The following is a 27699-nucleotide window of genomic DNA, read 5'->3' as shown; positions in this document are numbered from 1 at the left end:
TATAACCCTTTGTCTCTGGAGGAGATATGAGAAATTTTATTATTTTTCTTTTTTTGTTGTTTTTCTTTCTTTGCTGTATGAATTGTGTGAAATTTCATCCTGACACATATGCATGTACTCTGTTGTGCTTACTCAGTAAGAAATCAATTTTCTGTCTTTCCCATGAAGATCTGTCTCTTTGTTGGTAGGACTTTTACTTCCTCAAGAGTAGTATATTGGTACAATCTCTTTGGAAGCTGATTTGCATTATTTATAGAAATGAAAAACACATTATATTACCCCCACTAGGAATTTGTCCCACAGATATACTTGTAGATGTGCACAGTGGGCAAAACTTCTAGAGGAAAACCTGAGTGTCCTTCACTAGGCACAGATGAAATATGAAGTACAGTAAAATACTATGGGACTCTTCAGAAGAATGAGATGGACTTCCATGTATTGGCATGGAAGGATCTCCAAGATATACTGTCAAGTCAATAAAGCAAGGTGCAAATTTATGAGTTTACTATAATGACATGTGTATACTGTATATTTGTAGAAGCATAGATTTTTGGAAGGACATGGAAGAATCTGTTAATGGTCATTATCTCAGGGAAGAGGGATTGGTGGTTGGGTGGGGAGAGTGTGAGAGATTTCTACTTTTCTTTCTTTTCCCTTGTTTACTATTTACTTTTCTTAAACCACAAGAATATAATATTTTAAATATAATAGTTTAAAGGTAAATAAAATACAGCCACCACAGAGACTTAAGACATCAGTAGGCAATAAGTTCCATAAGTAACATGAAAGCAGGGATTTTGTTGGCTTTGATCAAGGCTCTATACCCATTACTTAGAACAATGTCCTGTACAGAGCAGATGCTCAATAAATATTTGAGGTTGAAACCTAAGTTCTTTCTTTGCCTCCCCCAAGGAATTTGGCCTTGGAGTTATTTGGCCTTGAAGCCAAATCTCAAGGCGATCTTTGTTGATTTTCCTACATGCCCTTCACTTTTCTTCTCCATCACTTTTCTCACACTGTTCCACTGGCCAGGAAAGCTCTCTCCTCTATTCTCCCTTCACCCATTTGAAATTATGCACATTTCTCAAGCCAAACTGAAATTTCAATCTCCAGTGAAGTTTTTCTTAGATCTGCCTGGGAAAATGTTCTGTCTCCTTAACTTGTGGTCTCATGGTAGCCCTATGTGCCTACCTTCCATCGCTTATTATATATTATGAGTTAAGCTTGTTTTAAATTTTGTCTGTGCATGTGCCTTTTTATTTAGAACTGTGACTTCTTAGGCCAATAGAACCATTCTTATGGTCCTCACCCCTGCCCCTATCCACCCTCACAGTAGAGTGCTATGTGGCCACCAATCCATTCCATTTTTAATAATTGGGATATGAGTTTAAGGTCCTTGGTTATCTCCCATTGACTTCTTTATCAGAAGTCCTGTTAGAGTCTCTTCATTTGTCTCTTCACTGTCATTTGTACCTGTCCTAAAGCCAGCCTGCATTCCCTCCTCCTGTAGGAAGCCTTTCCTGATAACTCAAGCTCAAGGGGATAACTCTCTCTTCTTAGCTCTTCTAACAGTTAATATCTGAACAAATTATTGGAAATGGTATGTGTAAAACACTTAACTTTTAACGTTGCAGTTCTTTTAAGCAAGTAACTGATATTTCTCCGGCTAACAAATCACAGTACACCAAACCCTACAATCAGGCTTTGAAGTGAATCTTTTCATATCCCAACGTGAGGGTAAGTCAGGGAGATGGATGCCAAGAAGATAGCGCTCCCAAGAGAAGAGCAGGAACAGAGTTTCTTAGTGCTTCTGTGGCTGGCTGTATCATCAAAGGGAATGGTGTCCTGATTAAATAGTCAAGCAGTCTTTACCACTTTCTCAGGACGACTTAGGTCAAGCCCTGTCCCCTTTCTGTTCCTCATTTCCCACATTTACAAAAATGAGGGCGAAAGTTCCACTCTAGTTCCTTCATGGAAAGAATCAGTTCAAACAAAAGTGGGATTTGAATAAGGACCATTCTGGAGCTCTCTCTAGCTTTATATGTTACCACCACACCTTACACCCCCATCATCTCTTTCTCTTTTCCTTCCTTCCTTCCTTCCTCCCTTCTTCCTTCCTTCCTCCCTTCCTTCCTTCCTTCCTTCCTTCCTTTTCTCTCTCTCTGTCTCATAGCAGTTCTAGCTGCAACCTTTAACTACAGAACTTTTCAAAGACCACTTTAATTTCTTTGCTTCGGCTCTTGCTATAAAATGATACACCTCTGGTTTACTTCAGATTAGAATTATAGAAATTATAGAGCCTCTACAGAAAAAAAAAAGTGTCCTAGAATGTTTTCAAGAGTATTATTCCTAGTAGATGTAGATGAGCCCATTAAATGATGACTTTCATAAATTCTACAATCTAAATCTCAAATGCTAGCAATTCTGTTTTCTTTCACTTTTATGGAGATATGAGCCTCAAAGTTTCATTTAAATTTCAAAGCTTGATGATGCTTGAGAAACAGATACCAAAGCCTTTTAAAGCCTGGTTCTTTTTAGCAATCAATAAGTTAAAGATCATTCAACCTAAGACAACTAAAGGAAACCAGAACAAATTCTGCAGGATGATAATAACATAAAAAATGGGAGCTTTGAAGGAATAAATAAAAATGTACTTACTGTGGCAGGTTGGGGGGGGGGGTACAGTTCTTAAACTATCAAAATTATTTCATTAAAAAATTCATGAGCAATATATACTATCAGTACAGTATTTTCTATAAAATACATGCTGGTGGATTCTCTGTAAACACCAATTTCCTAAAATATGAAGAAGCTTCCGCCTTCATCTCTTCTGTTTTCACAATAAATCTTACCATTTACTTCAAAAAACGGTGAATTTCCTGAGACCATTTGACCTCACAGTGTGTACCCATAATTGCTTGTAGTTTTAGAATTCTGAGCAGTCTCAAGGGAACAGGTGTGAAAAACATCTCTAGGTTCTGCCTCTGTGCTTTTTATGTTTTTGTGGAAGAGCTAAGCTCTTCAAAGCAGTGGCTCAGGAGGAAGCTTTCAGTCTGTCTTGTGAGCTTTAACGCTGAAATGCCCAAGCTCTAAGAAGCCCTGATCTTCTCTCTTGCTTCTTTCTCTTATAGACTTTGGCCTCTGAAACTTAGCTCCAGGTTAAAAAAAGCTCTTAGCATTGGATGAGGCCTCCGAAGTCTCAGGAACATTTGGACAGAGAATATAGAACCTTGGAATCTGGTCTGAAGGCATCGAAGACATGATACCAAGTTGTACAAATGTGTTACCAAGTTTCCTTCTCACTTCCTTCCTTGACAGGAATGTTGCTCTGGCTCAGCAACATTTAAATATTAATTTCTCAAGGCTAAGAGCTCCTCGCCCTTCTTTTGGCGCCTGTGAGTCTGGAAAGTTTGGAGATGATGGCTCAACAAAATTTCCTCTCAAAAAGCCAAACTATTTGACAGAGTTAAGTTCCCATTTCTTTGCTCCCTTTCTCTGCATGATACAGGTTCTTTTTTAAGTTCATTTACAAGTCTCTCTCTCTCTGGAGAAAACTGAACATAAATCAGAAAGCAAAGGCAAAGAAAGAGAAGTCCACTTACCGTCTTCTGAACTACCAACACCATAATGGTTGCCACAGCAAAGAGGAGACACAGAGCCAGTGAGGCCGTGGTGAAATAGAAGTAACCGCGGCCAGTGGTTCCCAAGTGGCTGGTGACGGAGCCTGCGGGCACATGCATGGCTGGGTCTTGAGAAGGGGCCAGTGGGTTGAGTGCTTGCTGCAGCCCTGGGTCCATTCTTATATAGTCTTCCCCACATCACACCTTATCTCTCCTCATCTGATTCGGTTCTGGGCCCATCTCTGTTCCAAGAAGGATTCTCCCCCTGCATCCCGGATCATGTGACTTGGAAAAAAACCTTCACCGTCTGCCTCACGAAGAAATGCTTCTCTGGGGGCGTGAGGCGAAAGGCAGCAGCGCGGGTGGGGGAGAGGTTCATTTTTCATCGCCAGGGATTAATGTGAGTGAAGAGAAACTGTAGCTACAGAGAAGGTGGCTGATGTCAGAGGGTGAGTAGGAAAATGACGGTTTCCCTACTCTGCTGTGTACGTGTGTGTGTGTGTGTGTGTGTGTGTGTGCGCGCACAAAGCAACTTCTGTTTCAATCACACTCAGCCACAAAACGCCTTCCGGCTTGAGAAGCTGCACATTCTCTTTAGCAAGGCCTGTGGCTCAGAAGTCCTCATCAGAAAAATGTCTCTTTGCTGGGCCTTGGGGAGGCTGGATTTCTTGGACTGTGGTAGAATGACTCAAAAGGGTTGATAATATTGGCTCCTGCTAAAAACTGGGAATACTACCAGATATCTGGGAAGGAAGGGCCCACAAATGTGGAGATTGAGCCAAAGGGAGATAAGCTCATGGCAGTATGAAATTTGGTGACAGGTTCAAAGATACTGTTTGAGAGGAGGAATCTGGAAACACTGATCTTCTGAACAAAAATTCCTGCAGAGTGTACTGGGATCTGTTAAATTTGCATATAAACTTGGGCCTGCCATAAAACTCAGAAAAAGGGGAAGGAATTGGCAGTGAGGGTGGGTGTGGGGAAGCGGTATGGGGCAGAACGCAGGGGGGTGCGTGTTCTGTATGGTGTGTGCACGTGTTGCCTGTGGACGGTGGGTGTGTGATACGTGTATGCTGTGCATGTGTGGTGTGCCTCCGTGACGCGTGGTGCATGATGTGTGCCTATGTGTGTGTTGTGTGTTGTGTGTGCTGTGTGGTTTGTGTGTATGTGACCACTACACTTGAACCTCTTCTGTCTCAGGCGCAGTGCTAGGAGATTTACACAATGCCTCACTTCACCCTCACCTCTGCCCTCTGAGGCAGCTAATATTTCTTTTTTACAGGTGGGAAAATTGAGGATCAGAGAGGATGAACACTGCCTCAGTCAAAGTTGCAAGATAACTTGGGTGCATAGCTATACTCGTCTGGCCCCTTCAACTGTCATTGCACTTGAAGGCTGAAAACCTGAGGTCTTGTCTCAGCCCAACCACATAATGGTCTTGGGTCCTTGTACAAATCCTTATGCCCCTCTCTTTTCCCCATCTGCATTGACAGCCACCATGAAGATCAAATGAGACAGTGATATAAGAGTACTTCATGAATGGGAATAGACTTGGCAGATGGTATTGGACCATTCTGGTTCAACGTTCCAAATAGTCTGGAATTTAGACAGATAGAGTAGATAGATTCTCTGGGGGGCAGAGCTGCGTCACATCTGTGGTTACTAATGATCTCCATTTCAAAATACCATTTAAAAAGTGAATCACTGCATAATTGGTGCCTCCGGATGTAGCTCTTTGAAAACTTCATTTGGAAGTACCCGGGTCTTGGTAGCACCCCTCCCCTTTCTGCTCACTTTTTGGCTGCCGTATATCTCTGAGAGCAAGCAGAAATCCCAGATCCCCCCAAGGAAAGGTCCTGTGTCCAAAGCCAAGCTTGGATTATTACCACTGCCACCTTTGCAGAGATCCCACTGCTGACCGTCACCTAGGTTGGGTCACTCTAGGAATTGGTCTGGATATTCCTTCCAAGTGAATCCATAAAATGATAGATTCTGGAGATGGAAGAGCCATCAAGAGGTAAATTTTTGGGGGTGCTAAATAGAGTGGTATAAAGTGTACCCATTTTATAGTCAAGGAAGCTGAGGTCCCCTTGATCCCACATTGGACTTGGTTTTGGAAGAAGTAGGTGCACGCATTCATTTGATCTGTAACGGAGGTGGGAATGAAGCAAGCCAGTGTTTTGTGGGGTATGCACCCGGCTGATTCGGGGAGAAGACTGTGTCCTGTGGTGGGCATGAGCAGTGAGTGGGTAGCAGGGGGCTCTGTAACCTTCCCAGAGCTGCTGAGAACAGACTGCCCCCTCGACCTTTCTCTGCAGTCTCTTTGATGAAAGTGGAAAACTTCTGATTGTTGAATGGAAGCTGTGGGTGTTGAAAAATAAAAAGGCTTTGCTTGAAGTGCAGGTCTTCCTGAAGGCCCGTGGGGCTCAGAAGGGCAGTGGAAAAAAATGTTTGTCTTACAGTTACACATTTTGCATACAGTACAATGTCCTGGGAGGGAAGGCTGACAAGGGGGAAAAATCACCCTTTTGTTTTTTTTCACTCAGAACCTTCTGAGCAGTTGAGATTTTCAGAGCAGTTTGCTTCCCTGGCTGCTTGTGGGCCCAATTTCACTCCTCTCCCTGTGGCACTCCTCCACTCATGAACCATCAATGGTTTCCTAATTCTCACCTCCATTGGTCTAAACTCCTCTCTGCTGTCAAGCTGTGCCAGAAGCTAGCCTGGCCCACCGAGTGGTCCCATCCCTTGTGCTAACTGGCTTCTTTCTCCTCTCTCTCCAGCCAACCAGTGTACAAATGGAAAGAGCTTTTACAGAGTTTCTTGCTCAGTGATTTTCAAATCCTTTCTGGAAGTGAAACTGTACAGTGAGTGTAACAGTGCAGGAAAGTGGAGTTCTCTGGTTGAAGCAGAAGCAGGATGAGGAGAAGGGCTGAGCACAGACTGTTCATTTATCGTTTAATAACCTGGGATCTCTCTAAGATGGAACGCAATTTGGAAACTTGTGATTTAGCTCAAAGCCCTCAATCCTCAAATCAGGAAACAGAGACAAAGGAATGGAAATGACTTGAGGGAGGTTCCTTGGGGAGGGGTAGAGACATACTTAGAAGACCCTGTGCTCATTCTCATGCCCTCTCTGCTAGTATCCTAGGCACACCCTGGCTTCTTGCCACGTTCTCCTCACTCTCCCACCGCCTCAGATCCTCCCTGTTCCTCGAGGCCCCTGCCAGCCTGGCTCCATCCTCTAGGAAAGCCTGCCTGGACCTCTCAAGTCCACCAGCAGCCTCTCTCCAGAGCCCTCTGTCTTCATGCCACATAACATTGCATCTCATCATCTACTTGTCTTGACACCTGTCGTGAACTTTGCCTTCCGCATAAGATTAAGAGTTCCTGAGGGCGGTCTGCACTTTTCCAGTCTTTTGAGTCCTTGCAGCCCACCCTGCATTACTCAGTGCTGGGCCTACATATGGTCAATCTGCAGTCAATGATTGTGTTGATTTTATGTTTATGGAAAGAGAAAGTTCTAGAAGTTTGGCTTATACAAAGGGATTGTGTGATGGCATATCTGTCACTTCTCAGTGGACCCCCCCCCCCTTTCCCTGTCCTTCTCCGGATGGCTCACCCATTGCCTTTTACGTTCCACCATGACTCCAGGAGAGTCACCACCAGCCTCCTTTCAGCCTGTAATCAGTTGCTAAGGTGTGGCTGCAGCACCTGAGACTCAGTGGGCAAACAGAACTAATCTCTCATCCCTTCAAGAAGGAACCCCATTTTGAAAATATGAAGAGGAACCAGCTGTAGGACCCTCCTCCCCTGCCATCGCTTCCCCATAAGAGGGACTGTGAGATCTCTATCATGTAGACAGAGTAGTTGTTCCCAAAGCATGGTCCCTGAACCAGCAATAGCAGAACTTGGTGGCACTGCAAAAATTCCTGGGCTCCACCTTAGAACTACTGAATCAGAAACTCAGGCTGGGGTTTAGTAATCTGTGTTTTAAAGAGCACCCAAGGGAATTCTGATTCCTGAAACCATTTGGAAATCATTGGTTTAGGAAAATAACCTGTCCAGCTTCCAGAAAGAACCTATAAGGGATCATCTGGTCCAGATTCTGGCCTTTGTGCAGGTGAAATTCTACCCCCTATTGTGCAGGTGAGAAAACTAAGGCTCATGAAGAGGAGAGTATTGGCATGAGGACTCCTTTTTTTTGTTTTTTAATCCCTGGATTGAGCCCTCTTTCTAACCTCAAATGTGGCTGTAGGCTGCAAAAATGCTGTTGCTTATGCAGATGGAGATATATTTGTCGTATTTACCTAAAGTTCTCTTGCGGTGATCACTGCATGTAGTAGCAAGAAATCTTTTAAAAAACTATTGGTGTATGTGAGAGGACAAACTCCCCCGGGGTATCTTCAAGCAATACAACTTGCAATGAAACTGCCTATTGAGGAGGGAGGGCCTGTTCCATTAACTGGAGAGGCCTTTGCTTCGCTGAGGCTAACTAACTTGGAGAGACTGGACACTGGATTTGGCCAGAGTGGCACTTCCCTGAGAGGGTCCAGTGACGACAGATATAGTAGAGGAAGGGTTAGGGCAGGGTCAGCAAATTGTGGTCACCGGCCAAATCCAACCCACCACCTATTTTAATAAATACGGTTTTATCAAAACACAGTCGTGCACATTTGTTTATGCACGTCTATGACTCTGTTTGCATTATAACGGCAGAGTTAAGTAGTTGCAACAGAGACATCATGACCCATAGTCTAAAAATTACTATCTACTCCTTTACTGGAAAAGTTTGCTGATCCCTGGTTTAGTGTATTAAACTCAAAGCAGAATAACCAAAGAAGGGATCTGGAGAAAGGAACAGAAATGCGTTTCCTAAGACTCTTCTATAAAATCTTCACTTATGGTTACATTATTAAGTCATGCTTTCATGAGAACTGAGAGTGAGGTATGGCAGAAAACATCTGGGAAATACATAGATAGGTATACTTTTAGTATTGGATATATGTGTGTGTTTATAAATAATATGTAGTAAACATATATATATGAATATATACACGAATACACACATGTTACTCCTGCCTACTTTAGAAAGGTTTTGAGACAACTTAAAATAAATGCACAGATGTATAAGAACTGAAGCCATTAAAACAAGGCAAAAGGTAGGAGCCAAACTATAAAGGTAGAGTGTAAAGTGCATGGATTAGGAACCCTGGCTGATGAGCACAATACCCCTGAGTTTCCTGGTAACCAGGGCAAAGAAGAAAGAAAACACATTGGGTTGCATAACTCTTTGATGGTAAAAAGCAGATGAGTTCAAACAGAGAAACGGACCCTTTGTTGCTTGTATAGGTGCTTTGAAATATACAGTCTCTGACTTAAGATAGTTCAACTTACAATTTTTCGACTTGACGATGCTGTGAAAGTAATATGAATTTAGGAGAAAGCTCGCTTAGAGTTCTGAATTTTGATCTTTTCCTTGGCTGGCAATATGGGTATGATACTTTCTCCTGATGCTGGGCAGCGGCAGCTGCAGCCCCCAGTCAGCCACGAGATCACACGAGGGGAAACAACCATTCTGTACACATACAACAGTCTGTTTTTCACTTACAGTGTAGTTTTCAATAAACACATGAGATATTCAGCACTTATTATAAAATAGGCTTTGTGTTAGATGATTTAGCCCAGATTTAAGCTAATGTAAGAGTTCTGAGCACATTTAAGGTAAGCTAAGCTAATCTATGATGTTCTGGAGGTTAGGTGTTTTAAATACATTTTCAAGTTTTAAATTATAAAAAGTACTTTCAATTTACAGTGGGTTTATCAGAACATAATTCCATCCTAGGTCGAGGAAGATCTGTATAACATGTTCTCAAATGACAAATGAATGTAATCTATGAATTTAAATTATGACATTGCAATGACTTAGGATAAAAGCCATTTTAACAAGTGAAAATACTGGAATATTTAAAAAGAAATGTTGTTTTATGATTTTCAATGAAGCAGAACTAATGATAAATAAATACTAAGGAAGTGAGAGATTCAAGAAAAAAAAAAGCATCACTTTCCTAGCCTCTAGGGTCTTACAGTAGAGTTGAAGGACTAGAAAATTCTTAAGTTAGATGGTCCTTAAGAACTCAATTGTTATTCAAAAAAGAGAGGTGAGTTTGCACTTTTTGCAAAGCTGAGGAAAGGTCCTTACATATCAATAAAAAAAGATACGGGAACATATAGGATGATGTGTTCTACATCACCCATTGGGTGTTTGGGAGCTTACTGTGTGCCGGGCCCTGTCAATATAACAATGAACACGGCAGATGTCATCCCTGCCTTCATGAAGCTTATAATCGGGTGAGTGAGATGGGCAATTAAATAAGTAATTATAACATGATTGATATTAATAACAGATGATTCAGGGTGTTATATGTGCACAGTGGGAAGACTCGAGGTCTCCTATCACTCTCTAGGGGACTTCCTTGAGGTGACCTCTTTGACGTCTACATTAGTTTAATGAGTAAAAATCCACCCAAACTCTACTAGGTCGTTTCACTCTCTTTCTTTTCCAGTGTAAAATCTTTTAGCATCTCTCCTTGCTTGTGGAGCCCTGGTTGCGTTTCCTTGCAAGACTTCCCAGGCGTTTCCTGAGGCTTCATTTTCAGCCTCTGATCCCACTTAAACCTTCCCCCCACTCCAGGTGCAGTTTATGCTGTTCCTCTGACCTGCTAACCCTTCCCCAGAATCCGTTTCTGTCCAGGCAACATCCTCACTGCAACATCAAATGCCCTACCTTGCTCCAGCAATTCTCCTGCTCCAGCAGGTTTTTCTTCCTTTTTTTTTTTTTTTAAGCTGCTGTTCAAATGTTGTCTCTTCTCTGAGCTTCCACCCTCAGCTTCCAGTAAGAAATATATCCCTCTTTTCTCTGCAGGGTTTCATAGCATACTTATACCCCCAGTCAATAATGACGAGAGTAATAATAATTATTTTATAATTACAACCACCACCTACATTTAATGAGCTCATATTGTACGCCATTCACATTACATTAATAATCTCACTTAATTTTTACTGTTATCCCCATTTGGCAGATAAGGAAACTTAGGCTTGGATCTGGCATTCTGACACAGGTCATGTAAAGTCCAGCCTCTATTCTCTGATTGTGTTAGATTTTCGGATTTCACTGGAGGTGGAGGTTGATACTGAAACATGTCCTAAAGTGTTGTTTCCTGATGTTAGCAAAATCAGGAAGTGACCTTTTCTTTTCTCTTTAAAGTGGGCTAACTTTTCTTTTTTTCTAGTTCTACGAAATTTGAAGCTTGATGGGTCTTGGTTTTGAAGTAAAAATCTATTTATCCCTGGAGTAAACAATTCAAATTGAACAGGTGCTTTAGCTGTGCAATGGTGCATATTTTCAGTTGCAAAGGGCCAGGCAAAGGAGAAAACATGTGAACCACAACAGAATGCACCAATTCATTTTTCGTGGCTATTATTTTTACTGGGAAGAACAAAAGAGTCCCAACCTAACCTTGCCTTCTTAACATCAAATTTTCAGCTGTGCAAAGAAAGGGGGTATTGGCAGATGGAAAAATGCCAAAATGTGAGTGCTTGCACAGGGCATAATCAACAGAGGGAGACACTAACGGTGTGAAAAATGGAAAAACAGGTAGTGGAGCACTTCTCTGGGAAATGCATCCCCAGTGAAGTTATGGAGGAGTGTAGGTGTTTGGAGAAGGTTCAGAGAAGTGTCCTGGAAACACAGACCCGACTTCAAATCCCCTTTCCCTTCCTTCTACTCAAAACAAACATTTGTTGAGCACTCGCAGTAAGACGCTTGTAACCTTTGAGAGGGGGGTCTACTTAGTCACCCCAAGTCTCAGTTGTTTTTATTGGTAATGTGACAACAATCATTGTCACTTTTAGGGTGGTTAAAAGATTGATATTGTGTTTAAAACACCTTAGAGGGACTTCCCTGGTGGCACAGTGGTTAAGAAGCCGCCTGTCAGTGCAGGGGACACGGGTTCGATCCCTGGTCTGGGAAGATCCCACATGCCGCGGAGCAACGAAGCCCGTGCGCCACAATTACTGAGCCTGCGCTCTAGGGACTGTGCTCCGCAACAAGAGAAACCCCCGCTCGCCACAACTAGAGAAAGCCTGCGTGCAGCAATGAAGACCCAACGCAGCCAAAAATAAAGAAAAAATAAAATAAAATAAAACACCTTAGAACACCTCCTGGTACATAGCGGGCAATTGGTTTACATTCGATGAAAAGATCTGCCCTATTCTTCTGCTGACTTGAAGTGTTAGACGCCAGTCTAGCTAAATACGCCACTGGGTGCGTATCCAGGCAACAGAACTCTTCCTCCATTTTCCCTGGTCAAATCACAAAAGATGTCTATTCTCCCTTTCCTTTCTTCCTCTTTCTCTCCTCCCCAGCTCTTTCCCTTTCTTTCCTCATTTGTCCTTGTGCCCTCCTTGGTTTAATAACTTCTGAGCCGCAATTTTACCAAGTATATTTTTCTCTTTTATTTTCATGTTATGTGTTTTTTGGTTTGTCTCAAATTGTTTATAATGAATATGTATTGCTTTTTGTATACAAGATACTAGAAGCAACCCATAATCCGTATCCATAGGGGAGACGGCAAGTAGTACTTGGGATCATACTAAATCTATATTATACAGTTGTTTTCTTTTGAAGTATATGTAGTTTCCTATAGGTCATAGGAAATCTGCTATTTCCTTGTCTGTATATCATGTACTATCTTTCACTACCTCTTTCCAGGGAATGTGGAATATATAAGAAATAAAATTAATTTTCTCCCTCTGGAATCAGCACACGGAGTGGTTGACACAGGCTGTGTGCCCTTTTTTCTTGGTCTTAAAGTTTCTTTCTTGGGTATCCCATTCTGTCTTCAGGTTGGAAAATATAGGCGTAGCTGACAAATAGCTGGACAGGCTGAAAATCTTCTGTGGGAACTGAGAAAGCATAAGGTATCAGTATAAATGGCTCATCTGCCAGTTTGGCAAAACCTTAGAAGATGATTCCCACCCCCACTCCGCCGCCTTAGAGGACTCGAACCCAGGCGTGGCTTGGCAAGGTGCTCTTGGTGGCGCGCTCCTCTCGTGAGGTCCTGCCTTTGGTTTCCCTGTGAATGCCCCTTGGAGCATCCAGGCTGAAAAACTGGCCCAGCTCTCCTGGACTTCATGGGACCAGGGGAAACGCCACCCCTGAGGCCATATGGCTTTGCCTTTCTTTCCTCTTTTTCTTGCATTGATGTGATAGACCTTGATAAGTATTTTTGGGGAGAGGAAATAAAGCTCAAATGTTAATACGTTAAAAACACTGTAGAAGTTGTAGCCCCTGCTGCATTGGGATTAAGGGCTAATTGATTAATTGTAGGTTAAAATAAGAGGACCTCATCACTCTTATAGAGTTCTCTGGAGAGCATCATAATGTTGTGATTAAAGAATTACAAGTAAAAAGTAGAAACAAGGGGAAAATATGCACGGATATTGATTTGATCTGGAAATGAGAGCTTCTTAAGAGTGGCAGAAATTGGCTGGTGCCCACAGTTATGACCATTCTATGTGACGACCGGTTCTGGTCCTGGGTTCATCTATACCACTGCCTCTCGAACTTTAATTATGCATAGGAATTGCCTGAAGATCTTGTTAAAATGTCCATTCTAATTCAGTAGGTCTGGGCTGGTGCTGACTGCATTTCTAAAAAGTTCTGGATAATGCTGGTGCTGTCTCTCCAAGGGCCATACTTTGAATAGCAAGGATGCATAACCAAACCTACACAACCACAGAGATCTGCCTCACCTAGAGCACAGCAGAGGAAATAGAGCAGACCAAGAGGCGGCACCAAGTGTGTCTCTTCATGGCAGTCCAAGAGCTGTTTCCTCCCTGTCCCCAGCAGCACAGGTGTTGTCCTTGTAATGAGACTATGCACTTGGGCATAGGGGGCCACTCTGGTTTCAAAGCCCCAAGCTCCAGTGGAACCAGTATCTCTTTTCATAGCTTCTAGGTCCCACACGGTGAGAAGCCCAAATCTATGGCTTTCTACCAGGTATTCATAGCTCATTCACGGTTTCCCAGTCTAAAGGCAGTTTATCAATTAAAGATCATTTTCCCCATTCACTGTGTCATTCCACCGTTGCCAGGGAATAGTGCTTTGAGGTTAATGCATAGTCACTTTCCTGTGGAGAAAGCAAAGGCATTTTGTTAAACCTCTACTCGTACTCCCCAAATTGCTTTTGTTTCTGAAGATCACCATGAAGTCTACAACTATCTGTTTCCCTTGCAGTAAGGGTGGAGTTTGAAGCTTGGCTAGTTTGAAGCGATGATGAGGAGGTACGAGTTGGCATATTTCCCTGAGCTCCGTCTTAGCTACTGAGCTGGGGACAGAGGATCCAGTAAAGGACTCCAGGGAACATGTTGGGGGGACGGTGGAGTCTCAAGGTGAACGGACAATAAAAGTATGAACTGAAAGATGTCTGGTAAGAGTTGCTATATGTCGTGTGTGATATAACCAGCTTATTCTGTAATGTATTGTTTAAACCAGGATGCCTAAGAGGCAAAGGGGGCTCTTCTATTAGTAATTACACTGAATTACACTGGGACAGTAGGTCTAAATGGGCACTGTCCTAGCCAAACCCTAACACATATGGTCACTCTAGATATAATCCATTTTGTTATCACCCAAAAAATTCTTCAGTAAAACAATGTGGTTTACCATTGCTTTTGGAGCTGTGTAATGTGTGTGGGAGAGAGTAATATAATGAAGTATGAGTTCAGCTTCCAGGTCATATGCAAAATCAAGAGCCATCCATGGTGATCTGTTCATGTTTGAGTAATACGGATGAGAAAATTCAGAGCCAGACAGGTGAATTTCCAGTGTCACCTCATAAGCTGATGACAGAGTTGGGCTTCAAACTCTTGTTTTCTTCATTTCATTTCCCAGTGTGCCACTCTGCCTCTTTGTATTAGTCAGGTTACTACTAGGATATGCAGCAGTAACAAGTTAGTCCTGAACTATCAGGAACTTAATAAAATCAAAATTTCTCACTTAAGTGAAGCCTTGTGAGCGACAGGTAGCCCTTGTGGCCTCCAAGTGTTGGAGGATTGCACATGGGATACCTATGGGTCAGGCCTGGGAATGGCTTATGTCATTGCTGCCTGCAATTCTACTGGCCAGAACGCAGTCATAGGACCCCAGTCTAAGTACAGGGGAGGCTGAGAAATGTAGCCTTTCCGTGTGTCCAGGAAATAGTGTGGTAAACATAAAGCATTTTCTCCACACGCTGTCTCAGAACTATGTTTTAACAGTTGGTGTTAACAATTGCATACAAAACTATATAAATAAGACTCGAGGCCTCATGAGTATAGCAGAGTATCCCCCACCTCCACTCCTGCCCGCCATAGGAGACTGTATTAGTCTGCTCCGGCTGCTGTAGCAAAACACCATAGACTAGGTGGCTTAAACAACAGACATTTATTTCTTACATCTCTGGAGGCTGGGAAGTCCAAGATCAGGGTTCCACCAAGGTTGGGTTCTGGTGAGAGTTCCCTTCCTGTATTGCAGATGACTGCCTTCTCGATGTGCCTCACATGGCAGAGATAAAGAGAGCAAGCTCTCTGTTCTCTTCTTACAAGAGCACTAATCCCATCATAAGGACCCCACCCTCAGGATCTCATCTAAATCTCATTACCTCCAAAGTCCCCATCTCCAAATAGCGTCACACAGAGGGTTAGGACTTCAAAATATGAATTTTGGGAGGACACAGACATTCAGTCCATAACAGAGACCTTCTGCCATTTTCTGCCGAGACCCAGGATATTATGTGGTTGGAAATAAGGATACTTGTGTTCTGGCCCACTTGTGACTCTGGGAACTGGAGTCTCTGGTCATGTGGCTTCTTGATGCATCAGTTTCCTCAAATATTTACCTTTAGAGTTCTTGAAGTAATGAACATGAAAAAAAAAAAAGGTATGGAAAGGGATGGTGATTACTGTGCCACAGAGGAGGTGAGGTTGTCTGTTCATCTTTTCATTTAACATGTATTTTGAGCACTAAGTGTGAAACAGTTTCCAAGAAACTAGGAATACAATGGTGGTCAACAACAAATTCACTTGCTGCTCAAATCCTCACTTTTTCTTTTTTGCCTATTTAGGGACACATACATTATTTTATGATGACAGTTGACCCTAGAACAACCCAGCTTTGAACTGCATGGTCCACTTACATGCAGATTTTTAAAGATACTACAGTACTACATGGTCTGTGGCTGGTTGAATCCGAGGATTCAGAAGTGCAGATATGGAGGAACTGTGGATACTGGAGTGTGGACCACAAGCTGTACTTGGATTTTCAACCGCACAGAGGATTGGCACCTCTAACCCCCCGCACTGTTCAAGGGTTAATGGTATTTGAATCATAGGGATTGTAGTTTGCGCTATGAAGGGAAGTTACCCAGACACATGAATGCCATGATTGGGGCACTCAGTCTCATTTGGGGGAACACAGAATCTCCCTGGAGCAAGTGATATTGATTACAGATCTGAAGGGTAATTTGGAAGTAATCATTAATAATGATGACAACACTTATTGAGCTCTTACTATGTGTCAGGTGCTGTTTTACGTGCCTTATATGCATGATCTCAATGATCTTACTACCTTGATTCTTCCTCACAACAACTTTATGATCTAGGCATTAATATTAGCCCATTTTCACAGAACAAATTGTAGAAAAGAGGGGTGCATCTTCCAGTAAAAGGGAGCCCCAAATACAAGAGTCCTGTGGTTGGAGAGAACAAGGCAAATGAGTCATCTGAGGGGCTGAAAGAAAGATGAAGTGTTTGGAATCATATTGTGTTACATGCTACCAGGAAAAAGATTTCGCCTCTTCTCACCAAAGCGCAAATGTGTTGGGGGACAGAGGAGAGAAGCAAGTGTGAAAGTTTGTGTTTGGGTATCAGATTCAGCTATCAATAAGATGCACTTACCAGGTAATATGTAGAACTAGACTTAAAAGTGTTGTCTGTATTCTTCATAATGGGACCACAAGAGCTCAGAGAAATCGGGGCTTTTGGAAGACGCAGAAAACCCCAAGACCAGGAGGAGGGAATTAGGGCTTGCTAGCACTTTTCTTCTTTTGAAGCTATAAAGTTAGTTGTGGGAGCTACCAAGGTTTTATCGAGAAGAAAGAGTTCAGGGAGGAATTCTTCCACTTGACCTTATTTCAGTCTGCATTGTGGATTGGGGATGATAACAATTTTGTGTTACACAGTGATAGCTTATCTAGTCTGGCTCAGCCTGTTTTCACAGCAAGTTAGTAGGAAGGACATTTTGTCTTCTCTTCTTAGAAAATGATCAGCTCTTTTTGAAGTTAGAGTGATTTTCTATGCTAGGCAGCATTTTGTTTTCATCGAATTGACTTTGATGTGAAATTTCCTGGCATTTCTTAATTCTGTAGAGGAGGTTTCTCCCTTTGAAATTGAAATGTGTACGTGCATAATTATATGTGCTATTATGTCTCTGACTGATGCATGTGTTCACACATTAACTAGCAAGTATTTATTCAGCACCTACTATATGTTAGATCCAGAGTGCTGCAGTGAACATGTGGGATTTACATGTCCATGGAATTGACCATCTGAAAGTGCTTATAGACATTCAGCAAAAAGATATGAAAGTAAATAGTTTACTGAATACTAAGAAGAAAACAGATTGCTATGAGACAGAATAACAGGAGGGTCTACCTGAGAATGGACGGTGGGCTGGGTAGCTTCTGCTCACCCCTGTCATCCTTTTTCCTACCCTTCTCCATCTTTCCTGGGAGGCTGGCCTGCAGGGACTGCCTTAAAAGGCTCCTCTGCTCCCAGTTGGGGATTGGCCGTTTGGATGGTGGGAGAAGAATGAGGCTGGGGTATTTACTTCCTTTGTTCCTGTCTCTACAGATCCGCCTGCTTAGTTGTGACCCTCTACTGGTGGCCACCAATACTTTAAGATAGCCTTCTTTTACACTACTCTCTCCAGGTTCTGCTACATGTTCCCTCCCCTCCTGCTTCAGGCCTCAGAGAGGTAATGGATCCCTACTGTTGCTAGCCATGGGGTGCTGTGTTATCTCCTGTTGGTGTCCCTAAACCCTGGCCATACCTTTGTATAGAGCCCCTTTATCATCATTTTAGCCCACTTGGCATATGACACCTGTTTCCTGCCAGGACCCTGACTGATAGATAACCTAGAGGGTCTTTTTGAGGATGTGGCTTTTAAGTTGAAAACTGAAATGTCAGAAATTGTGGACCAGAAAATTAATGGGAGGAAGTGGGTTTTAGAAAGAGGGAAGAGCATGTGTGAAAGCCCTAGGCCAGACAGAATTTTATGTGTTCAAGGGACATATAGGGGAGAGACACACATGTAAGGAAACGGAGAGGTAACCCCAAATGAGGCTGGAGAAGTGAACAGGGACAAACATGGCTTTATAGCTGCTATTAGGGAGTTTGGGTTTAATTTGAGTGCAGTGGAAGCCATCGAAGGAGTTTAGGCAGGAGGGTATAAATATCAGATTTGATCTATTTATCTATTAGTTTGCTTAAGGCCATTAGTTGACACTTACTCTATGCCAGGAGCTGTGCAGAGTATGGGGGAGAAGGAGGCAGATGTAGAGGCATGAAGACATAGCCCTTCCATCAAATAGCAGCCTACTGGAAGAGTCAGGATATGGGTATACAGAATGCTAATACAAGACATGATTTAAGTAGTATAAGAGGGAGCACCAATGACAGATTGTTTTCAGTGGAGATGAATAGAGAAGACTTCCTGGAAGTGGTAGCATTTGAGTGGGGCTTTAAAGGATAGGTAGATGTTAGATATTGATGATGGAAAGGCATTCCAGGGAAGAGAACTGTATTGGCAGCACTATTCAAAGTAGCTAGTCTGTGTACCAATGACATAAGAAACTTGCATCTGAATGTAAATCAATACATTGCTTCCTTCATCAAGAGAGTTTTGCAGTGGGCCATCTGGCATTTACAGGTAGAGGTGGAGGGGTAGAGAGAGAAAGAAGAGTTTGGTAAAGTGGGCTGTAGCCAGATCACAGAAGGATGCAAATAGCAGGGTAAAAGGTTGGGATTTTAGGCTGTGGGCAGTGGTAGGACAGATACTGGACATTTTTGAGAAGAATGGTAAGTTTAGAGCTGTGTTTAGAAACATAATCCAGCAGGACAAGGCTGGATAGCTCCAAGGGGGAAAATGTGAGGCAGTGATTAGAAAATCACTGTGGAGACTCAGTTCTCGCTCGTGTGGTTTTGTTAATTTATTTTTTTCTTTTAATTGAAGTATAGTTGATTTATAATGTTGTGTAAATTTCTGCTGTACAGCAGAGTGACTCAGTTATACGTTCTTTTTATATTCTTTTTCATTACAGTTTATCCCAGGACATCGAATATAGTTCCCTGTGCTATATAGTAGGACCTTGTTGTTTATCCATCCTATATAAAATAGTTTGCATGTACTAACCCCAAACTCCCAGTCCATCCCTTTCCCACCCCACTCCCCCCTTGGCAACCACAAGTCTATTCCCTATGTCCATGAGTCTGTTTCTGCTTTGTAGATAGGTTCATTTTTGTCATATTTTAGATTCCACATTTAAGTGATATCATATGGTATTTGTCTTTCTCTGACTTACTTGACTTAGTATGATAATCTCTAGTCGCATCCATGTTGCTGCAAATGGCATTATTTCGTTCTTTTTTTATGGCTGAGTAATATTCCATTGTATATATGTGCCACATCTTCTTTATCCATTCATCCATCGATGGACATTTACGTTGCTTCCATGTCTTGGCTATTGTGAATAGTGCTGCTATGAACAGAGGGGTGCATGTATCTTTTTGAATTATAGTTTTGTCTGGATATATGCCCAGGAGTGGGGTTGCTGGATCATATGGTAATTCTTTTTTTTGTCTTTAGAGGAACCTCCACACTGTTTTCCACAGTGGCTGCACCAACTTACATTCCCACCAACAGTGTAGGAGGGTTCCCTTTTCTCCACACCCTCTCTAGCATTTGTTATTTGTAGACTTTTTAACGATGGCCATTCTGACTGGTGTGAGATGGTACCTCCTTGTAGTTTTGATTTACATTTCTCTAATAAATAGCAATGTTGAGCACCTGTTCATGTGCCTATTGACCATCTGTATGTCTTCTTTGGAGAAATGTCTGTTTGGGTCTTCTGCCCATTTTTTGATTGGGTTGTTTTTGTTGTTGTTGTTGAGTTGTATGAGCTGTTTGTATATTTTGGAAATTAACCCCTTGTCAGTTGCATCGTTGGCAAATATTTTATCCCATTCCATAGGTTGTCTTTGAGTTTTGTTTATGGTTTCCTTTGCTGTGCAAAAGCTTGTAAGTTTGATTAGGTCCCATTTGTTTATTTTTGTTTTTATTTCTATTGCCTTGGGAGACTGACCTAAGAAAACATTGGTATGATATTTGTCAGAGAATGTTTTGCTTATGTTTTGTTCTAGGAGTTTTATGATGCCATGTCTTATATTTAAGTCTTTAAGCCATTTTCAGTTTATTTTTGTGCATGGTGTGAGGGTGTGTTCTAACTTCCTTGATTTACATGCAGCTGTCCAACTTCCCCAGCACCACTTGCTGAAGAGACATTTTTCCGTTTTATATTCTTGCCTCCTTTGTCAAAGATTAATTGACCATAGGTGTGTGGATTTATTTCTGGGTCCTCTATTCTTTTCCATTGATCCATATGTCTGTTTTTGTGCCAATACCAAGCTGTTTTGATTATTGTAGCTTTGTAGTATTATCTGAAGTCTGAGAGGGTTATGCCTCCTGCTTTATTCTTTTTTCTCAGGATTGCTTTGGCAATTCTGGGTCTTTTATGGTTTCCTATAACATTTAGGATTACTTGTTCTAGTTCTGTGAAAAATGTCATGGGTAATTTAATAGGGATCATGTTAAATCTGTATATCGTTTTGGGTAGTATGGCCATTTTAACAATATTAATTCTTCCAATCCAAGAGCATGGGATATCTTTCCATTTCTTTGGATCATCTTTAATTTCCTTTATTAATGTTTTATAGTTCTCAGTATATCTGTCTTCCACCTCCTTGGTCAGGTTTATTCCTAAGTATTTTATTTTATTTTTTTGGTGCGATTTTCAAAGGTTTTTTTTTTTTTTAACATTCTCTTTCTGATATTTCATTGTTAGTGTAAAGAAATGCAACCAATTTCTGTATGTTAATCTTGTATCCTGCTACCTTGCTGAATTCATTGATCAGGTTTTATTAATTTAATAAGAGTTGTTTTATCTTTGAAATGTTGGCTGTGGTCTAAAATATGGTGTTATTTACTTGGTCCCTTTCCATGCTAATTTTTAATATTTGGGAACAAAGTGAGGTGTCTTCACGGGAATAAAACAAGAGTTTTGAGGGCAAAAGTGAATTGCAGTCTGCTAATTTTTATCTTGCTGATTTGGTGGGGAGGAGGAGGGTATAGCTCTCTATCCTGTAACCTGTGTGAACTTGGGCACATTACAGAATTGTACTAGGACCCATCACTTCCTGAGCAATGTCAAAGAATTATGCAGAGAAACTTGGTGAATTATCAGCACACTGTTTATTTGTAGATAAAAGAGATCAATCATTTTAATTAACAAAGGTCCCAAATAGGATTTATAGAAGAGAAAAAGAGAGGGCAAACAAAAAAACTGCAGGTAGTCTAGGAAAAGTGAACTCAGGGGCACATTTTCTGGGTAAACTGATTAGCTGGCATCAAGCAAATAGTTCAGTGTGAACTGTATCCTTGAAGAGACTGGGTAGGGGTGACAAAGAAAACCATTGCTGTTACTTATGGATTCTCTGGAAGATCTGGAGAGTTTAGCTATGGAACATACATGACAGACTGGGTGACTGTGAATTTGGAGTGGTCCAGAGTGCTTCTGAGCAGAGGGAGTAGCATTTAGGAAAGCCCTAAGGCTGGGAGAAACCTGGCATAATTGAGAATCTGAAAGATAGCTCTTGTGGCTGGAATACAGCGAGGGGAGGGAAGCTGTAGCTTCTGCATGGAAGCCCCTCTGTGGGTCCTGGAATCAGCTGGTTGTGCCAGCATCAGGGTGTTGCTGCCTCATCACTACTATGGTCCACATCATCACAGCTGCCATTTTGGGAGCTCTCACTGTGTCAGGCCCAGTGGTAGGTACTTTCCATACATTATCCTATATGAACTTCCCTCAAACCCCAGGAGATTGGCATTGTTCTCCCCATTTTACCAGTGAAGATACTGAGGTTCCCAGAATCCTATGACTTGCCCAGGTCATACAGTTAGTAAGTGGCGGAAAGGGATTAGAAACCAATACCATCTTAATGCACAACCTCAGTCCTTATACTGAATTCATTGTTTCTTGCCATGGTCCTCTCTTCCCCCTCAACTCCAACACTCAGCAAAGTGCAAATCCCTGTTTGCTCAGCTGATTATTACTATGATTATCATTTTGCTCAGCAGATGCCAGGTTTAGGGCAGTGCTTTCCCCCCAAAGGGGCACCCAAATAAGACACTCTGCTTCCTTACATAGGAATCTATACTCTAGACAGTGAAATAGTATTGAGATAAGCTATTGAATGAATGATGGATCCAAATGAATTGCCCACAAATGACTATTCAAGAACGGGGTGAACTACTTCTTAAGGTAAGTCCAGCACCTTTGAGTGTCATCACTTTGGCCATTGGGTGTACACCCAAAGAGTCCCACAGACCCTGAGTCATGGCTTATGGGTCGAAATGTTTAAAAACAAATTTACCAATGTCCTAACAAACACTTTCTTATATGCAATAGGATGTAAACATACCTTCTGCTTGCTTGGTTGGGAAGATTAAGTGAAATCTCTCATGTGAAAACACTAATGTTCGAATAAATAAATATATTCTGCTTTTTTATTTTAATTAAGCTAGCGGTTCTCAAAATGTGGTCCAGGGACAACTGAGGATCCCTGGAACCCTTTTAGGGTGCCCGTGAGGTCAAAGCTATTCTCATGACAATACCAAAATGATTTTGGCCTTTTTCCAGCTCATTCTCTCATCAGGGTAAATGGAGTTTTCCAGAGGCTTCATGATGTGTTTTATCTACATCTGAATGAAGAAGCAGATGTGAGAATCCAGCTGTCATCTATTAATTCAGACATGGAAGAGATTTACAAAAATGCAAAACCAATGCCACTCTTCTTAGTACTTTTTTTTACATATAGTTTTTTTAAAAAATAAAAAATGTCCTTTATATTAACATGTAGTGGAGTTATTGTTGGTATTTTAAAATAAATTAATAAGTAAAGATTCTTAAAGTTTCTCAGTTTTTATTTCTAAGAATATCTATAAATAAACCTATACCAACTCAAGCTTTGGGGTCCTTGATTTTTAAAAAGCTAAGGAGTTTTGAGACCAAGTGACTGAGAGCCACTGACTAAATTAATGTTTAGGACACATTATTAATTCAGTGCTGTCTTGTCCCAGTACAATAAAAATAATTTGTAATTAATCTTTAGTAATGCCTTCAAGAAAATGCGAGCAGCACTAATGTAGAGGCTTCCTGATGCTTCTAAGGAAGCAAGAGTTAATATACAGAGAATAAGTGCTATTTCATGGAAATATTTAAATCTGGGTACATATTAACCAAAGGGCATGAATTGTAAAATGTAACTAGAACATATTTCCCGAATATTCATCATAATTTCTTTAATAGATGAAAAAACTCTATTAATAGAGGGTACGAAAAGGAAATTTCTCCTCTTGGAAATTCAGAGTCTCAGGCTCCTGCCCGTAGATGTGTAGTAGCTGTGTTTTGGGGTTTTTTCCTGCAGAGTCTTGAAGGGAGGACCTCACAAACCGAAAGTGGTGCAGTTTGCATTGTGACCCTTGTTCTGTCATCAGCTTGCTGCCTGATGTTGGGGAAATGGACCCTGGGCTCCATTTTCCTCATAAAAGTATGGAGAAAGCATCTCTTGGGTCCTTCCTTGGAAGATCCAAATCTGTTTTGAGACATTTGGGACAGAATTATGAGAGGGTGGATAATAGGGCACTTAGGAAGGCAATTAAGTGATGGCAAAAACCAAGACTTTGGAATTTGATTAAAGAGGGGCAAGTAGGAGCCTGAGAAGAGATTGCAGGGAATCCTGCATCCAGAATTCCTGGAGGAACTGAGGGGATGGAGTAGGAAGGTATGGGAGCAGAAGTTTATTTGAGAAAGGCACATCACTTGCAAAGCCCTCAGGGACATTGGGAGGTCACCTCACTGCTTATGGATGAGTCTGACATGTCATCTTGAAAGAAACAGCTACAGTCTGGCTCAACTTTCTGACTACACAGTTAACTCCTTCTATTGGGTTGTGGATTTGAGTCAGTTTCTAATGCAAAAATCATGAAAAGGGGCTTCCCTGGTGGCGCAGTGGTTAGGAATCCGCCTGCCAATGCAGGGGACACGGGTTCGTGCCCCGGTCCGGGAAGATCCCACATGCCGTGGAGCAACTGGGCCCATGAGCCACAACTACTGAGCCTGCGCGTCTGGAGCCTGTGCTCCGCAACGGGAGAGGCCGCGACAGTGAGAGGCCCGCGCACCGCGATGAAGAGTGGCCCCCGCTCGCCGCAACTGGAGAAAGCCCTTGCACGAAAACGAAGACCCAACACAGCCAAAAATAATAAATAATAATAAAAAAAATAATAAATAACGATGTGTATCTATAAGGGGTTAATTGTACAAAGTTCTATACTTTAAAAAAAAAATCATGAAAAGAAGAAATGTGCTGCAAGTGTTGGTCACAGTGTTGCAACATGTTGTTATGAACACGTTGATGGTATCATCAGCCAGTGAGTCAGTCAGCAGTCCCTTTGCCGTGCTTCATGGTGGCATCATGGTCTCTTTCTTGCTGTCTTTGCTAGTTTGTTCCTGAACACTTCTCACCCTCAGCCAATCCTATCCACTTCAAGTCCTTTAAGTCATCATGCTTGATCTCACCCCAGGCCTTTGCACATGCTAGTCCTTTGCCTGGGAGTCCCCTTTGCCTAAACCGCTGGCTGGCTAGCTTGCAAGTTATCAGTTTAAATTTTATCTCCTTAGAACCCACTTCTCTGAAGACAAAAGTAAATTTATAGTTTATCCACTTTCATTATTCTTTATCATGGCATCTTGTTTTGGGGCTTCATAACACCTATTGTGTAATTTTTGAGATTGTGTGTTTTTGAAAATTAACTGCCACTTTATTAAATAATATGTATACACAGTTAAAAAAAAAAAACAATGTCAAAAGATTTGTAATGAAGATAGCAGTGCCTGTTTACTCATCCCTACCTCATTTCGTCCTGCTCACCAGACAAATCACCTTTTAGCTCTTTTAGTTATTTCTTGTGGCATATGCCTCTGTATTTCTAGCAAATATGCTTATATTGTTATCTATTGATTTCTCGGTGACAGACTTCTGTTGACTTCCTGCTATAGTAGATGAAAATTTAGATCTTTTATACATCTCTTCATTTCTTCTCTCTTCTTCCCTTGATATGCATATCATAATTTTTTGATAAATCAGAATCAGAGTTTATGTTTTTATGATCATGCGAATATTGTCCACTGCAGAGTTTAAGTAGTTTCCTATGATCATTTCTTTTCTCGCACAACTTTGTATTTCCTGAGTTCACAGTTGCTTCTTTACCTCCAGTTGGTGTGAATTTTTTTCCTTGTATTTATTCTTTCTTCACCCAGTCCATCAAATCAGTATTTTTTTTTTCCCTTTTAAATCAGGGATTGACAAATTCTTTCTTAGTGAAGGATTACATAGTAAAAATTTTACACTTTTCAGTCTAGACAGTCTCTGTCGCAACTGTTCAACTCAGCTGTTACAGAGGGAGCAATCATGGGCAATATGTACATGAATGGGCATGGCTGTGTGCCAGTAAAAAGTGGCGGGCAGAATTTGGTCCATAGGCTGGAGTTTGCCCAGCCCTGTTCTAATTGGTAAAATATATCAGATATTAATGTGTGTCATTTTTAATTTTCCTACAGCCCTTGTTCTGGAGCCCTCCACCCTGTGCTGACCGTACAGCGAGTTCTCTTTGTGTCTTGCCCCGCTGGCATCCTGGAAATTCCCTTCATTGCTTTCCTGTTTTGGACCCCTTATTTCTTGGGTCTCTGCGTCTTCCTCTTTTTGCTTCATTCCTTTGCTTAGCAGGAGGATGTTCTCAACTAACTTCCTAAAAAAGAGGGAGTGTATGGGAGGTAAATTTTCTGAGCCTTCATATGTCTGAAAATGTTTATATGTTTCCCCCTATGTTTGCTGATAGTGTAGCTAAGTAATGGATTCTAGATTAAAAATTTCCTTAGAAATCTGAAGGCTTTCTCCAGTTCTTTTCCAACTTCTAGCATTTCTGGTAGAAGCTTGATTGCACTTCTGATTCCTGTTTGTTTGCATACGATCATCTCCTGTCTCCCTACCACTCTGCAGCTGGAGCTTTTAGGATCATCTTTTTATCCATGGAGTTCTGGAATGTCACGGTGATGGGCCCTGACATGATCATTTTCAGACCCGTGCATCTCTGTTCTGCTCTGTGCCTGATGTTCATGAGTCTGGAGCTTCCTCAAATAATTCCTCCAGACACTAGCTCTTCTGTCTTCTGCCTATAGGGTGGCTGTCAGGCTCTGCAGGGCCAAGGGGGAATCTAAGAGTTTAATCCTGTCTGTGTCCGGATGTGCAGCCTCATGCCTCTGTGGAAGATCAGGCCCATGAGAGCCTTGCCTTGCAGATGGTTCCACAGGGTCCATGACTGATTATGTCAGAATATGCCTCTCCAGGTGGTTAAGGTTGAAATTTTCTCCACTCTGCTTAGTTGATCATTGCTCATCTATCTATAGCCTGTCTTCCAAAGTTTCATCATGATGTGTTGTCCACTTATATGTTAAACAGTTTCTTGCTGTTGTTGTTGTCATTTATTTCATTGGAGGAAAGAAAAGATATAAATGCTATGGTCAATCTGTCATGTTTAACCAGGAGTTCACAATTTGTCATCATACATGTGTTTATGTGTCTAAAGACTGTTCTACTACAGAGAGGCTGTGTCTGTTTATTCACCCCCTGTATCCCTAATACTTGGCTTAATGTGGGCATTCTACTAATATTTAGTGAATGGAATGAGTACATGTTGAGTGAAATGGTTTGATGGAAGCAGAAGCCTTAGGTGGGGAGCCCTGGGAGATGATGCTGGAAGAAGCTGAGCCTGGATATGAAGAGCCTTGAGCACCAGGTCAAGGAGTATACACTTTTCCAGTTGGAAGTTTGTTGATGGTTTTAATGGCAGTGAAGGTGGTGATGGAAAGGTATTTTGGTCAAGGTGATTTCAGAAAGAATTTTTCTGGCTGTGGAATAAAGGCTAGTTTGAAAGTGAAACTGTGCAACTCAGACTGGGACTTGAACCCACGTGCCAGAACTCGAACCTGGCCAAAACCAGATTGGGACTTAAACCCATGGTCTTTTAATTGAGATCACACACGTGGTCTCAGGACTTAATGAAGTTCAGGTTCTTGATATCTCATTGCAGAAAGAATTCAGTGAGAGACAAAGTAATAGGTAAGAAGTGGATTTATGTAGAGAGAAACACACTCCGCAGACAGAGTGTGGGCCATCTCAGAAGGTGAGAGGCCCCCAAATATGGCGTGGTTAGTTTTTATGGGCTGGGTAATTTCATAGGCTAATGAGTGGGAGGATTATTCCAACTATTTCAGAGAAGGGGTGGGGATTTCCAGGAATTGGGCCACTGCCTGCTTTTTGGCCTTTTATGGTTAGCCTCAGAACTGTCATGGTGCTGGTGGGTGTGTTATTTAGATGCTAATGTATTACAATGAGCATATAATGAGGCTCAAGGTCCACTGGAGGTCGAGTCTTCTGCCATCTTGGACCTAGCTGGTTCTAACCAGTTTTTGTCATGTCCTATGGCTATGTCATTCTTTTAAAGGTTGTGCCCTGTCCCCTTTCCCTCCTGTTTCAAAAGGAGTACACATATAGGGGAATAAAATGTCATGAACTGACCAGAACC

At 41.8% G+C, this 27699-nt stretch overlaps 1 protein-coding gene across 1 annotated transcript in view; it reads right to left on the bottom strand.

The window, feature by feature from the left end:
* TNFSF8 (TNF superfamily member 8) overlaps positions 1-18940 on the bottom strand; it is a 39633-nt gene extending 20693 nt beyond the window's left edge. The window contains exon 1 of the mRNA XM_082470454.1: positions 3603-18940. Coding sequence (XP_082326580.1) covers positions 3603-3797 — 195 coding nt within the window. The 5' untranslated portion in view covers positions 3798-18940. The remainder of the gene's footprint in view (positions 1-3602) is intronic.
* Between the last annotated feature and the right edge of the window lie 8759 nt (positions 18941-27699).

This window comes from Balaenoptera physalus (assembly GCF_965194825.1).
Source record: "Balaenoptera physalus genome assembly, chromosome: 7".
Lineage (NCBI taxonomy): Eukaryota > Metazoa > Chordata > Mammalia > Artiodactyla > Balaenopteridae > Balaenoptera > Balaenoptera physalus.
This window is presented reverse-complemented; position numbering and strand designations above follow the sequence as displayed.